At 50.7% G+C, this 14,891-nt stretch overlaps 6 protein-coding genes across 6 annotated transcripts; 5 read left to right on the top strand and 1 right to left on the bottom strand.

Moving 5' to 3' along the window:
* Window positions 1–163: 163 nt before the first annotated feature.
* Window positions 164–1,023, bottom strand: psf3 (DNA replication protein PSF3; the record flags this gene model as incomplete). The annotated part of the gene is made up of 6 exons (XM_057102506.1): window positions 164–231; window positions 306–414; window positions 481–670; window positions 737–795; window positions 853–921; window positions 982–1,023. The coding sequence occupies 6 exons, from the start codon at window positions 1,021–1,023 to the stop codon at window positions 164–166; spliced, it is 537 nt and encodes a 178-aa protein (XP_056962136.1).
* A 1,351-nt stretch (window positions 1,024–2,374) lies between these two features.
* Window positions 2,375–4,419, top strand: N7533_005855 (sphingomyelin phosphodiesterase; the record flags this gene model as incomplete). The annotated part of the gene is given in 5 exon segments (XM_057102505.1): window positions 2,375–2,518; window positions 2,589–2,675; window positions 2,725–3,002; window positions 3,061–4,193; window positions 4,211–4,419. 5 exon segments carry the CDS (start codon window positions 2,375–2,377, stop codon window positions 4,417–4,419), a joined length of 1,851 nt encoding a protein of 616 aa, XP_056962135.1.
* Window positions 4,420–4,887: 468 nt separating this feature from the next.
* N7533_005854 (phosphoglycerate mutase-like protein) lies at window positions 4,888–6,678 on the top strand (the record flags this gene model as incomplete). The annotated part of the gene is made up of 6 exons (XM_057102504.1): window positions 4,888–5,135; window positions 5,187–5,235; window positions 5,296–5,424; window positions 5,487–5,520; window positions 5,570–5,827; window positions 5,894–6,678. 6 exons carry the CDS (start codon window positions 4,888–4,890, stop codon window positions 6,676–6,678), a joined length of 1,503 nt encoding a protein of 500 aa, XP_056962134.1.
* Window positions 6,679–7,588: 910 nt separating this feature from the next.
* N7533_005853 (uncharacterized protein) lies at window positions 7,589–8,050 on the top strand (the record flags this gene model as incomplete). Its single annotated transcript, XM_057102503.1, has 1 exon — window positions 7,589–8,050. The coding sequence occupies one exon, from the start codon at window positions 7,589–7,591 to the stop codon at window positions 8,048–8,050; it is 462 nt and encodes a 153-aa protein (XP_056962133.1).
* Window positions 8,051–8,081: 31 nt separating this feature from the next.
* Window positions 8,082–10,220, top strand: N7533_005852 (uncharacterized protein; the record flags this gene model as incomplete). The annotated part of the gene is made up of 1 exon (XM_057102502.1): window positions 8,082–10,220. The coding sequence occupies one exon, from the start codon at window positions 8,082–8,084 to the stop codon at window positions 10,218–10,220; it is 2,139 nt and encodes a 712-aa protein (XP_056962132.1).
* Window positions 10,221–11,040: 820 nt separating this feature from the next.
* N7533_005851 (uncharacterized protein) lies at window positions 11,041–14,005 on the top strand (the record flags this gene model as incomplete). The annotated part of the gene is given in 3 exon segments (XM_057102501.1): window positions 11,041–11,388; window positions 11,400–12,845; window positions 12,878–14,005. 3 exon segments carry the CDS (start codon window positions 11,041–11,043, stop codon window positions 14,003–14,005), a joined length of 2,922 nt encoding a protein of 973 aa, XP_056962131.1.
* Window positions 14,006–14,891: the final 886 nt, after the last annotated feature.

Genomic DNA, 14,891 nt, shown 5'->3' with positions numbered 1-14,891 from the left:
AACGGCATCGAGAATACCGCTTACTGTGATCACATTTCTGTTGGGCATGCAGTCATTATTATGGTTCATCTGGTTAGATTAGACGTGATAGATCACCCTTTTCCGCCCTCGAAATCTCTCAACGAGCACAGCTCAGTCCGAGTCTCGAGTTGGTCGCGACTAATCATTTCCGCTTGGCCTCCCCGCTCCAGACCCGCATCTCCTTAGCCCGATCATGAGCCGCTCGGAACACTGCAGCCTGTCAGTTTAAATTCAATAATGCACATTGTCCACTGCCGTGCGGAACAATAGTCCCTGCAACTTACACTGGCGTTCTGTCTCGTCGAGACCTCGGAGGAAATCTACTCCGTCTCCAACGGCTCCACGCGGGTTGTGAGCTTGATCGGAGACCTCGGCCGCCCGTTTCTTGAAGGTCTAGAATCCACGTCAGAAATGCTAATTTCCGTTAAAGGGGTTTGAGAGGCACCGCCAATGACATACCTCCATCAATACGTCGACCAACTCCTCTTCCTCGAACAGTTCGAGAATCCTCTCCCCCAGGCTGTAGAAATGCGGGGCCAAGGAACGCAGGTCAACTGTTCGTGGGTCTGCTTTCAGTGCGTTCATCACTCGCTCGGACAGAGCGGACGGCATATCAAGGGTCACCAGACGAGATGTCCCCAGTCGTGCACTGCAACGGTCAAATGTCAGAAACGACTTGCCTTTTTACTAGGCGAATAGCGGGGGCCAGTCTTACCCGATAGAAAGCATCTCCCCTAGCCATAGTGGGAGATCAATGCGAGTACCCGGTTTAATCTGAGATGCATGAGTGAGAATGGGCTTTCCCAGGGTTGTTAATGTTCAAAAACATACATCTTCGCCTGGATTTCCCTCCAGGATGCCCAGACCTGGAACTTCTAGTTCGAACGTGCAAGGCAGTTTCTAAGACCAGCTATTAGCTCTTGGGCCAAATATTCATAGAATAAATCTGTCTGGACTGACCTGTGCATCTGTCAAAATGGAATCAATGTCATAGTATGACATTTTAGCGAATGATGCGCTGTCGCTGGCTGCCGGGGAATCGAGTCCAGCGCGTCCCGCCGGTTTGGCCGGCGCGCCGCGTGATCACGTGAACATTTAACGATGACTGTTCTATGTAACCGGGAAATCAGACCCACCCATATGTAGAACGCCAATCCCCTATTATTTGGTTGTTCTTGTGAATTAGATGGATTTCTTTCATCGGTAGTAGGGGAGCTCGCGAATGGGGAAACTGTCCTACAACTCCTGCCGCCCAATATACAGGGGGCTTCAAGTTATTTGTTTGGAAGTGTCCCCCTTTCTAGAGTCATCTATTAACAGCACAATATTGAAATTATGGCTGAGCCCAAACACGTCATGGTATTCGGCAACCATGATGCTCGATTCATCTACTTCAATACCTTTGGCATCGCCGTCATTACGACCTTGGTTCTGATGCGTACCCATCGATGCGCCTCCGAGTCACAAGCCTTGGGGTTCAAGTTGGCAACCTCCGAGTTCAGGGCGTAAACGCCACGATATATATTCCAGAGCTACCTAGTACTCCAGGGCTGATAACTTCAACTTGAAGTTGATTGTTTGAACCATGGCACTCCAGATTCATGAGTTGTGTTTTATTAGGTTCGGAGTACAAGGTTGAGAAATTTAGAATAATCAAGACCATAGCCCTAATATGTGGTACAAAACAAACCCAAAATTCCCCGGCGCCATGATCGAATTCCTGGGAGCCTACTCCCATGATCAGCGCTCTGACACGGGCATTCTACTGGAACCCAAGATCATGTCTTCCAGAACATACACATAAAATCACGAGCTATTTAAAGCCCATTATGATCGGCGTTGTCAATTCTATCCCGTGTTCAGTGGAGATAGGACGGATTGGTGGGCCATTAAAAGGGGTAAATTCCCCGTAGCCGTTGGACCCGATGCATGTTCTTCAGCGAATAGATTGCCTCTAGCGCCCTGATAGTGTACCGACCGGCACTTTCGGAGAAACCATTCCAGACATAGACAACTGGTAACTTCTATCCCCTATTGGCGAACCCCGAAGGCACCAATCGGCACCAAGCGATCAGCGTCTTTCGTGCGGTGCATTGAGGGGTTGGCGATGCTTGTGGCACAACCTCCGCTTCGCTTAGCAGTATGTAGTCAATCACTGCTGAATAGAGCCCAACGTGCGATGAAGCCAATTTCATCGGGCCTGCATTAGTGCAAAGTAGTGGAACTCTGCCGTGTGGTTGGTTTAAAAGTCTGTCTCTATGTCATTGCACACTTTGAATAGGTTGTCGCTCAAAGCTTGAAAGGTCGAACAATCCAAAGCTGCTGGATTCTGAGGTTTTTCAGTGAATTGAACATGTTTGTTCGACTGTGGATTGCAGCTGCAACCCTGCTAGGTGCCTCATTCGCCTCATCGGATGGAGACGACGTTGTCAAGAGGAGTAGCGCGAGCGATATTCTCTCCGACATTGAAAATGCAGTGACCTGCAGCAGTTGTGAGGTACGTCAGGTGTCGGAGCTCAGAGCATCTCCTAAATGTACAAACTGTTAACACTATATCTATGATACAGGCTCTACTTGGTATCTTGCAGGGGTTGGCCCACCTGGGAAATGATGCATTTGTGGATGTGATCACCGATGTTTGCGTCTTGGCTGGGGTAAATTGAATATTTTTATGTTTGAAGACAGCATCTAATGGGTTTTTAGGTCGAGGATAAGGATGTCTGCGAGGGAGCGATCGGTCTTGAAGGACCGATTCTCGCACACGACCTCCGGAACATGGACATCCCATCCACGACTGCAGTCCTTTTCTGCTCAACTGTTTTTGGTCTTTGTGATTTTCCAGACGTGACCGAGTATACGGTTGAATTTCCTTCTGTTAAGCCCGCGAATGCATCCCGGCCATCTCCCAGCGGTCAAACTCCTCTTCAAATTGTCCACATCAGTGACATCCATGTTGATCTTTCCTATGAAGTTGGTGCAAAGTATGTTGTCCTGAACTCTAGCCCTCACGGCCTTTGCTAATGATCATCATGATGCCAGCTATAATTGCACAAAGAATATCTGCTGTCGACCATACACCGCTGCCGATGCTCCAGGAAATACAAGCTACCCTGCAGGTGAATATGGAAACTCAAAGTGCGACTCGCCTCTGAGTTTAGAGGAAAGCATGTATAAAGCCATTGAGCAGTTGGTCCCTGATGCAAACTTCACTATCTTTACCGGCGATGTAGTCGAAGGTGCTGTCTGGCTGGTCAATGAAACCGAGGTTACAAATGACCTGAACGATGCCTACAACAAACGGATGCCATCCTATCTCAATAAGGTGTATGGTGTTGTTGGCAACCATGACGCGGCACCTGTCAACTCTTTCCCGACCGCTGCTATCGATACCACTATATCCAGCCAATGGGTCTACGATACTCTTTCTTCTGCCTGGAGTAAGTGGATTGGATCAACGGCAGCGACAGTGGCAGACAACTATGGCGCATACTCGGTGAAACACCCAGGTAGTAATCTGCGAATCATCTCTTTCAACACCAATTTCTACTACAAGGAGAACTTTTGGCTGTATGAAAAGACCATGGAAACGGACCCCAATGGTCAATTGAGATGGTTGGTCACGGAGCTTAGTGCAGCGGAGGCGGCTGGCGAGCGCGTTTGGCTTCTAGGACACATGCCGATGGGCTCTGGAGATACCCTTCATGATGGATCGAACTACTTCAACCAGATCATTCAACGTTACGACGCGACTATTGCCGGAGCATTTTACGGTCACACACACAAAGACGAATTTGAACTCTCATACTCCAATTATACCGCTAAATCTGCCAAAACCGCGAACGTGATGTCTTATATCGCCCCGGCCTTGACCCCAACTTCTGGCAATCCCACCTTCCGCGTATACTCGGTCGACCCGGTGACTTTTGGAGTGCTGGATTACACCGTTTACATCACAAATATGTCGAGCCCGGATTACCAGACAAATCCAGTTTGGGAAAAATATTACTCTGCGAAGGAAACATACGGCTCGCTTCTTGAGCCTGCCGTGACCGACTCTGCCGCGGAACTCACTCCCGCATTCTGGCACAACGTCACCACACTGTTTGAAAATGAGGATTCAGTGTTCCAGGACTATATCGCGCGCAAGACTCGAGGATGGGAAGTTGAGTCGTGTTCGGGCGACTGCAAGACAGAGGAAATCTGCCAACTCAGGCCGGCGAGTCGCAATACAATTGCGTGACTGTCTCGCCAGGCATAAATTTCAAAAAGCGAGATATCGGTAGTACTGCCAAGCATCAAGAGCATGCCTGTGGTCAGTCGACTATGACGGGTATTTTTGCCGACATCGAGAAGGGCATGTCGGCACTCAAGTCATCCATGAAGAAGAGGAATCTGTGACAGGGCTTTCTGGATAGCTCGCTTAACTCGGTTGCCGCGTAGATCAATGACAGCTGATGTATCCATCATAGGAAGACTATTGTACGCACCAGGATTCCATTAATCAGTCCACTGGGCACGTTTCATAAATGATAGGCAATCGTTGTGGCTTGGTACCCTCTTAGTGGCAGCCGAGAAAGCCGAGCCTATTTAAAGTAGAAATCCATTCAAGAAATCGGACTTCTAGATGAAATTGGAAGCAGTATATTATCGGGTTCATCTCGGTTAAATCTCACGGCGTAATTACTCCGACACGTGCGCCGGCAATAGGCCTGCGGGGGGGCTATCAGCCTTCCCTGGCGCTACTAGGGGGGACTAGCCGGCGAACTAACGCAGGTCCGCAACATCACCGGTGTCGGTAGCTATATAGTGTTATGAATTCGCCGCCAGGATTAGGAGTATGCGTTTATGAAAATAAATACAACCACCATGACGAACTACTTCAAAACTGCCGCGGTATCTTCGCTACTGCTAGCAGCTACGACGAGCAGTGCTGCAGTGCTCGCTCCGGCCAATGATATCCTGTTCCCCTCGAGTAAAACAGCACAGAATCCTCTTCAGTATGCAGGTGGGAATAGCCCATACTTTGCTGGTCCGAATGTCAATGGAGTGAGCAACGAAACGCCTGACAAGTGCACCGTGCAACAGGCTGCTTATGTTGTGAGACACGGGAGCAGGTAAGCGATAACAGGGGAAGCTGGAGACAATTGGCTAAACTTCTACCTCAGATTCCCCGATACAGGTTCTTACAATAGCTGGGTGGCACTCGAAGATAAGGTTTGCTTTTTCAACGAATTTTTTTTGTATAATGGCTTACTTAAAGGGTGTGGTATGTAGATTCAAATTGCCGTCAATGGTACAGGCTTTGATGCACGCGGCTCGCTTTCGTTCATCCCGGATTGGAGCCCGGTGTTGACAAACCCAACCCTTCAAATAGCCCAGGAGTCTATGACAGGCTGGAAAGAGGTATGATAACCGCTCATCCCAGCGCAGAACGAACCTTGGAAGCTCATTCGAGTTGGTTACAGGCTAGTGATCTTGGTTATCAGCTTCGAGCCCGGTGTAAGATTCCCGTCGCCATATAAATCGATGTCTACTAATTGATGTGCAGATCCCAACTTTTACCAGGACGGTAACCCGTTTTATGTATGGGCAAATCAATACAAGAACCCCATCAACGAGTCCCGAGTAGTTCAAACCGCTCGGGCTTTCGTTAATGGCTACCTCTATGAATTTGCTGATACATATGGAACGGTTGTCAGCGTCAACTCAACTGGCTCCGTGAATGCCATTGGTAACTCACTCGGGCCCTCAGACTCATGTCCGACCTTTGCATCTACCTCCAGCGGGGGCAACAATGTGACAGACTGTGCGTGATGGTTTCAACCTGGACCTTCTGAATTTGAGATGACAGTATCGCTAATTCTATCCACAGTTGACAATACATGGGTCCCCAAAGCCTTGAAACGTATCAACTCACTGGTCAAAGGGAATCTCACCTTTACTGAAACCGACATCCTCTTCTTCCCCTATTTGTGCGGGTACGAGAGTCAGATCACTGGCAACCTCAGCCCCTGGTGTGGGGTCTTCACCGAGGATGAGTTGCGCAACTATGCGTATTCTCAGGATCTGAGCTATTATTATGGTGTCGGCCCCGGTGCAGATGGGCCCGCTCCAAAGCTCTTCCTACCATTCCTTGAGAGTCTGACTGAACTGCTCAGTAAGGGACCTGGCCAGACCGGCATCGGTGCTGACGGGAAGTCCTTTACGGTCCCGAGTTTGATCATGGCGTTTTTGAACGACAATCAAATTGCCGAGATGACAGCAGCCATGGGGATTTTCGACGAGGAAGACCCCCTTTCTTCCACCCGCCTTCCAAAGAACCACCTGTATAACATTGCTCATTGGATTACCATGCGCGGCACTGTCGCCTTTGAGGTTTTGAACTGCAGCACTGGAAGTAAGAAGCACTCTTCGACGGATCCTTATATTCGGGTGCTGTTCAACGACGCGGTTTATCCTATCGCGAGCTGTCATGATGGACCGGGTAAGAGTTGTCTCTTGTCCAAGTATGTGTCTCTTATCAAGAGCAAGAGCCAGAAGGCTGGCAACTTCATTGAGTATTGCAATGTGACCCAGTCTAATCACCCCAAGACCGTTGGTGGCGCCAGCTTCTTTACCGATCTGTCGCTGGACTTTTTGACCTTTGTCAAGCCTTGATTCGGTGTTTTTTAGATGTGTACATACTGTACGATGTTTCTTTGTCCCTTGAACTTATTCTACCTAAACTATCGCTATATTTCCTTTGTACTACTTGATTGTCAGGCTCTTTGCTCATTGATATTTTCATGGACCAAAAATCGAAGTTCCAATTGACTTTTTTAAGGGGGTTTAGGTGAAGAAGGTTGTTGTAGATCGAGTCGATCCCTGCCGGGATAGGAGAGATCATGATACTATTTTTATTTTTATTTGTATCGTAAGATTTCAGCTGCAGCCAGATACTAGTGTGCGACTGGGTTTGAATTGAAATTTCGACAGATGGAATCGTAGGCGTCGCTGTAGCAGATGCGAACCACGTACACCTGTGTACATCTATACATACTACTGTAGTACTCTACTCCGTAGATGACCCCCCACGGGCCAGACCGTGCGCTCGTCCCTTTTGGATCCTCTTTGGGTCCCACACGGTCTTGGCCTGAATAACCCTGTTTTTTGTCTCGAATCGAAGCATTCCAAGGGGGGGGCAAATAGAGGGGGTAGAGACATTGTGCCTTGTATTACGTCCAAATTTAGCTCAACCCTCAAGAGGCGAAAAAAAAATAAAAATCCAAAAAATCTCCTCGAGTGACACACGAGTAGTCCTTTTTTGGTTCCTGGGTTTCACTTTCACTTTCGTCCCTGGTCCTCTACCCAGAGATAGCCTTAGGAACAAATGGTACACTTAATCTCACCTTCTCCTCTCTGCTGCTCCAGCCTTTGAGTTCCCCATTCATCCTCCACACCCGGCCCGGGTGTTTGGAGGTCAACGGTTGAACACCTTCACCTTCTCCTTCGCCCTCACTCTCATCCTCCACCTTCATCTCCATCTCCACCACCACCACCTCACGGTCGCATGACCTACTCTGAGACCATGGCCTACAACGCCGTCGCTCAAGTTGACGAGGTCGCTTCTCACTCCGGTTCCGACCTGTCGCGCAGCCCATCTCCCTCACATGGTCCTTTTCAACAACTACACGATACCGATCACCTCGATGGGGGAAGTCATCTGGAGACCGCCAAAACGTCTGACAAGGCTGGCTTAGATCTAGCCTCGATGATCCGCTCGATGACCTCAACCAGCTACGATGTAGTCGAAGATGATGACTATGATGCCGATCCTTCCCCCGATCAGCGACCTAGCAGCTTCCGCGCTATCCCTCCGCTCAATACAGCTATCGCGCGACATTCCTCCCCCGAACCCCCCCTTACACAGCGCCTCGAGCGACATTCCTCCCCCTCTCAGCCATCCGATCCCAGACCTTCAATCGCTCCAAGGTGCCTATGTGGGCAATGTAGAGCGATTGGAAATGACTGCGGAGCGCCTGAGCTCTAGTTCTGCAGATATTGGCAGTGAAATACGCAAGATGGATCAGGAGCAGAAGAGGCGTTCGTGCAGCTCCGCCTCAAACTCAATAATTATGCGGAATGGTGCATTCTCCCCGGTGACTGTGGCCTCCGCTCATGGATCGACCTTTTCCACACGCCAGCGCTCCGTATCCGGCGCCTCGCGACTGGCTCAGGTCACGGAACCCGATCATGATGAGAACGGGCGCGATGCCGACCACATCCCTACGCCGTTGCCGATCCTACCCGCCCCACAACCCCAGATCTATAGCCAAACAAGTGAAGTTCAATACAATCATTATGAAGGAGGCCATGATACCACGGAGGAAGTTGAGCGACCAGCTTCAGCTGCATCGGGTGATACCTTCCACCAGGCCCGCACGTTGTTTAATGACTTCGATGGTGTTCATTTCAATCCTTTGGAACGCGCGGAAAGCGGACGGCGTTTCTCGCTGATCCAGCCTCCCCTTGCAAGCAAGCCGGAATCGTACAAGGTCCCGCAGTCGGGGGAACAAATGGTTTATTACCCAGCGCCTGTCCCTCGCATATTAAATCTACCACCGAAGCTGTCGCACAAGCCCATTACGGACCGTGAAAGGCGTCGTACCCAGCTTATGCACTCGATTGCCGCCGACGACAAATTGGCAGAGCAAACAGCGACCAAAGACGGCCAGAAAGACAAACATCAATCGACCGTTCCCCAGCAACTCCGCGCAAGCGTGTTTTTCGATCCACCAAGTGCCCCTCTTGATATCCAAGTTAAACAAGACTCTGCCGTCGCGACACTCGATAGCATTCTCGACGCTTCGACATATGCCCCGGTCTCGGCCTTCACAGACCACCCTTTTGCTGGCCAGATCGGCTCCCATGTGTATGGGAATGCAAAGCGCAAGACCCTGTTAAAGATTCCCCCTGGTCAAAAGTCAGACCGCAACTCTCAATACCTGATGGGTCAACCGCAGAGCAAAGAGAGCGAGGAGGGCTCGGCTCAAGCAGAAGTTGGAGAACATCAACAACCTGGTGACCACACCCACGACCACGACCACGACCACGAACGATCGCATGATGGTCGGTCTGGCAATGGCTCCGAAACTGAGAGTGGCTCATCCTCTCCAGAAAGTGGCGAAGACTCGGAGGAAGACTCGGAGGATGATTATGTCGGGCCACCAAACACGCTTCTCGCGGAATTGCAGTTGCGGAAACAAGAGTTGAAACAGCGGACTCGCTCAGCCGTTCCTACAGCTTCGCAAGCCCAGGGTATGGGTGCTACGCTGTTGGAGATGGATGAGATGGCCCAAAAGCAAAGTGACAAGAGACGCAGGCGGCCGGTCACTCTTGCATGGGATCCTAACAATCATGCCGATGACGACGATGTCCCCCTGGCAATGCTGTATCCAGATAAGGTCAATGTGGACGACGAGAACCGACCTGTTGGATTGATGGCGAAGCATGAGATTGAAGAAAATGAACCCTTGAGTACTCGTCGTGCTCGCCTTCGGGGAGAACCAGCCCCAGAGAAACGGCCCGTTACTGTCTACTCCACGATGGAAGTTACGTCGGAGAAGCCGAAGTCCGAACCCGAGGACGAGAGTGACAACGAGGCCGAAACTCTAGCTGAGCGGTTAAGACGCTTGAAGGGACAGAACACCGAGGATAGTGAGTTCACTAGTGGTCTCATGGCCGAGTTTGATACCCGAGCTGGAAACGCGCCTAAGGAGGAATCGAAACCCAGCGAGCCAGCACCGGAACAAGAGGAAACCCTTGCGCAAAGACGCGCTCGTTTGCAAAGAGAAAACAATACGCAGCGCGGAGATGTTAGGAATATCCAAATGCGACGAAGCATGGCTGCTCTCCCACAATCTCGTCCTGCGTATGTCGCGCGCCAGTCGTCATACGATGTCTTCCCTCAACAACAGGGCGTGAGGCCCCAGCTTGGACACCGTTCTTCGATGTATTCGTTGCCCGTCAATATGGCATCCCAGGGAATGACAGGATATCCCATGGGTCAATCTACTGGGTATGGAATGCCTTATCCACCCCCCTACCCCTACAACAACATGGCCTACCCCAGCACCTGCGGTCCAACCTTGCGACAGCCCCTTGAGGCTGCACAGCAAGATGTTATTGATCGCTGGAGGCAGAGTATTCGCTATGGCTGATTTCCTTCTTTCTGCAATACTTTTTCATTTTCTCTTCTGGATTTGTTGGTTCGTTATAGCGTTGTCATTCTGGGCGTCTTTCTTTGTGTTATTTTGCTGTTTTTGAAGGATATCCCTGTAAAGTAGTGTTGATTTATTTCCTGTGTATGATCTGAGGAGAGGAATTCCATATCTTCTTGACCAATCCAAGCTGTAGTGTATACTAAGTATAGATCCAGGCACCTGAACCAGTGTAACCGTCCCGTGGTTGAGCTGCAGCCCGATTACGTCTTCCAAAGGTTCGTGGACTTGGGGGGGCCCATCGTTTTTCCGCTGTTGACTGTCACCTCACTCTTATTTACTTTACGGTACTCTCGTACTCTAAAGCCTGAGATCTATTATCAATTGATCACTTTATTTGCATATCATATTACTTTCACTCACACTTTCACATAACACCGCAGGCGGCTCTTTTAGGTAGCGCAACGCCCAGTGGCTGCTGCATGCCCCACTGGTGTCTGGTATGTGAGACTGGATGGCCCGCCTCCTTTCAACCTCTAATCAGTGGCCTCCACAGGCGAATACCTGAGAGCAATGGAGTCGCATATTCCTTGAACAGCAACTACGCTATCCACTGGTGCCGTACGGGTCCGATCACCGGCTACAATGCCCCCGTCCACCGTCTTCTCATACTGGCGTCGAGACCATCGCCGCTCCACAGCGCCGCCCGTATCATCGCCCGCGTCGTCTCCAGGTCTCAAAGGTCCCATAGACAGCCCGCTCAGCACCCCGCCTCAGCTCCCTCACATCCCTGATACTCCTATCCTAACCACACCCTTCGATGAACGGTCCCCCCTATGATGCCCCGCCCTGGACCGACTCGCCACTTGAGAACGATGCCTCAAAGCTCAACTTCAGCTCTTCTGTCGCACCGCTGACTTCCTCCGTCAGCCTTGCCGTTCATCACCCGTCGCTCGAGAAAGAGGAAGGCTCTCACCCGAGCCCAGTGGAACATGGACCTGTGCTTGATTCGGAACCCGAGTCTACGTGGGTGTCGCAACAAAATACTTTACAGCCGCCAGGCGGGTTTCAATGGCCAGAGGGCGATGGTGACTCGAATTTCAAGCCAACCTCGCCCTTCCGCCTTTCCTTCGGGGGAAAGGTCTACGCAATTTGCAAACAGCCACTGGTGAGACCCAGAAACGTTCGCCAACTGCGGGCCCGGGCACGAACCATTTCCGAATGATGCCTTCTCCCGAAGATTTGCCGCCAGACAAATCGTTTGTGCCGCCGAGAGATATCAGATCGGAGAATGCAATGGTTCGTCGAACAGCGGAGCGTGATGTTCCTATGGACAATACCCATCACAAATCCGGCAAGGCGATGCTACATCTTCTCAATCCGATGTCTCTACTAGCCCGTCGGCGATCCGCTCAGATGAGCAACAATCGAACGGATGAGGTGAAGCATAAATCTTCTAACCTGGTTCCTGCCATCCCGGACGACTATGATCCCCGAATTCGTGGAAGCATTGTGCATGACTTCTCAGCCCCACGACCTCGCCGAAACGTATCAGGCACCCCGAGTGGCCCGCCTGATGGGGCGAGTTATAGCACACAGGATGCATCACCAGCGCAACCCACACTTCAGAGCCCAGCGAGTCGACTCAGTGATCAAACGAGAAAGTATAGCGATTACTCTCCCGTTTTCAAGGAGCACTTCGAGGACGACCAGAATGTGCTGCAGGTTGAGAATAAAGGCTATCTCCAGTCGAGCCTTTTGACACATCAAACCCAATCCGGGCATGAACAGTCTTTGCCCCCGTTTGCTAGAAACTTGCCCTATCGACTACCCAATCAAAGTCCCGAGAACGTTGAGTCAAGCGTTTCTCCGCCGATCGAGCTCCCTGCCGAACACATCGCAGAGCTATATGGAGATATCCCAGAATACCCGCCAAAGACGAGCTCACCACCCCCACAACAGGACGAGGATGTTATACCAATTGTACCCCGGCCTTCTTCATCTGGGTTGCCCAAACATCTCAAGAGCAATGCATCACGTTTCAGCTTTGACATGGGAGGAGTGGAGTCTTCTACCCAGGAAAAGCTCCTCGAAGAAAAACACAAAGCAAAGGAGGCCGAGCGCAAAATGGAAGATGGGTACTTTGATGATTTTGATGAAGACTTCGATCAAGACATGATGGACGACATTGATGGCTTGGAAGAAAGAATTCCTGGCGTCAATGCAGACGCTGATGAAGATTACTTCTCTGCCCCCTCAATGGCCGAAATCAAGTCTTGGACTGTTCCAGGGTTATCACCTGTGGTCGCAAGCCCAATTACCCCTGCGCCTCCTGTACTGCCACCTACATCCATACCGCCAGAAGACCAGAAGACCTCATCGCCCGATTCAGATGAAGTCGAACAACCCAGAGAAGATGATATTCCACGGCCACTTGAGTTACGTCGGTCGTCGGGTATTGGCATGGGTCCTCCGGAGCAAGGCAATCAAGTTATTGACGAAGATGATGATGATTTGTACTTTGACGATGGTGAATTTGGAGATCTGGATAGTGACAACCAAGATGGAGGGTTTGATGAGTCTATCTTCGATGATGAGACCAGCCATCTCTATGAACGAAAGCCAGTTGCCCCCCCCCAGCCCCCCCTCCACAACAGAATCCCGATCCCAGCAGCGATGCTCTAGAGAGAGAGATTCTACTCGAGGAGCACGCTAGCCAGGGTCTTAAACACATGCCTAGTGTGGCAAGTGAATACCAGGCTCCTTCGATCAAACGTGGTCCACTTGGTGAGCCGATTCCCAACATGGGACCTACCCGGGCTCATGGTGGAGTTTTGACGGAACAGAATCTGGATCTCCTTCATAATGCCCTGGCATTTGCAGCAAACGAAGCAAGCGTAAAAATCCAATTCGAACGGAAGTTCAGCACCAGTGAGCGCTCTCAAGCACAAGAAAGTGTCTCGCAGGCGTCGCATACAGGTGAATCACAACCGGGGCTAGTATCGGATGACAGCCAAGTTGTTGACATGACCGCATATGAGGATCCCTATGATGATCATACATTCGAAGACGATGATCCATACTACGACGATGCGATTGTCGCGGCAGCGAACGCAGAGGCACTCGAGAATGATGACGAGGGATTTTACGGCCAGGAGTTTGGCTTCTACGCACAAGCACACGGCACCTCCGAGTTGACAAATGGGGGCTACTTTGGCCCACGAGGAGTCGAAGGCATCTCACGCAGCTTCAGCAGCCGGGGCAAGTTCCAAGAACCCAGTCTGACCCCTATCACGGAACGAAGTGAATGGAGCACACGCAACTCGGTCATATCGCTGAAAGCGCACGGGACTTCCCACTCAAACGCATCTCTAGCAAGTCCTGGACTAGCACAACTGGCCGACATGGGTAACCTGGATGATGAAATGACATTGAGTGCCTTGATGAAGCTGCGTCGGGGAGCATGGGGCGGAAGTAATGGCAGCCTGCGGAGTAGCGCCGGCAGTCCGCCTCCACATACTCTGCCTTCCTCCAACCGTGCTAGTTTCGCGGAAGCTAGTCCGATTGATGCGCGGCCCTCTGCCGAAGAAGCGATTGCCGGATTCAATTCACCTTATCCTCCTGATGAGAGTCATACTTATACCGCTTCACCGCTCAGGGGGGCGGATCTGGACCAGCATGGGCATACCGCCGATCTCCCGTCAAGCGGAACGGGCGGCCCAGGTTGCGCGAATAATGATGGTGAAGTGCCGATGACCGGACCGCCACGCCTCAATCTTTTGTAAAAAATTCCCTTTAACCCCCCTGGATATAATAATTGGTTTTATATTATGAATTGCGCCCCGGGATGGAACCCTAGGAAGCGCTAATTTGGTCATTCATTCACGATTTAATGACATGTTTCGAATTCGTTCGTTTTGTTCTTTTCTCTCTTCCTTTTTCTCATCTTTGCAATTGGAGCATTTGGATGGCAATTACCCCAAAATTATCTGTCTTTGATTGATCAATCAAAGATCAAGCTGGAAACCACTTGGAAGGCAACTTGAATTGGAGCATTAGCATTTGTTGTGGTTGTTGTGACAGGGTATATAGTTATATTATAGTTACTATAGCGTCATCGCAATTGAAAACCGGCCGATTGGGCCGAAATCACCCGTGAAGCACCGAATTCTTAGCCGGGCGTGGCGAGTGGGTGGCTCGTTCGGGGGTGCCGAGGGACTGGGTACTCTGTACGGAGTACACAGTACATAGGAGAACTGGTAAAGGGGGGGCCACTAACATTACTATTACATACTATTCCCGTACTCCTCCCGTACAGTCGGCTATCCCATCGGGCTGACTCAGCGCACCAGCCACTCCCCGGCCCGGCAAGGCTGGTTCTGCTTTGCGCCCAGCTTCTTTTCCTTGCTCTTGTTCTTGCTCTCCACTCCCATCTCCAGTTTACCTTGTCGTTAGCAGTGTTTCTGCTCTCTGATGAGTCCCATTTTTATACAGGTGCTACGGCAATACTAGTCGACACCTGATTTTCGCGCTATTTCACCTGTACGTCTTCCATTTACTTGGCTTAGCTTCCTCCGTGTTTCCGTACTCTCGGCAGGAGAGAACAAACAATCTGGCAACTTGACGCTGACCTAGTTATCTCTCCGCCAGCTTGGCTTCTAGACTGCTCCA

Source organism: Penicillium manginii (genome assembly GCF_028828005.1).
Source record: "Penicillium manginii strain IBT 31320 chromosome Unknown utg000004l:1.0-7231830.0:1.0-7236170.0, whole genome shotgun sequence".
In the NCBI taxonomy this organism is placed as follows: domain Eukaryota; kingdom Fungi; phylum Ascomycota; class Eurotiomycetes; order Eurotiales; family Aspergillaceae; genus Penicillium; species Penicillium manginii.
The sequence above is the reverse complement of the archived record's forward strand: the minus strand, read 5'-3'. Positions and strand labels throughout refer to the sequence as shown.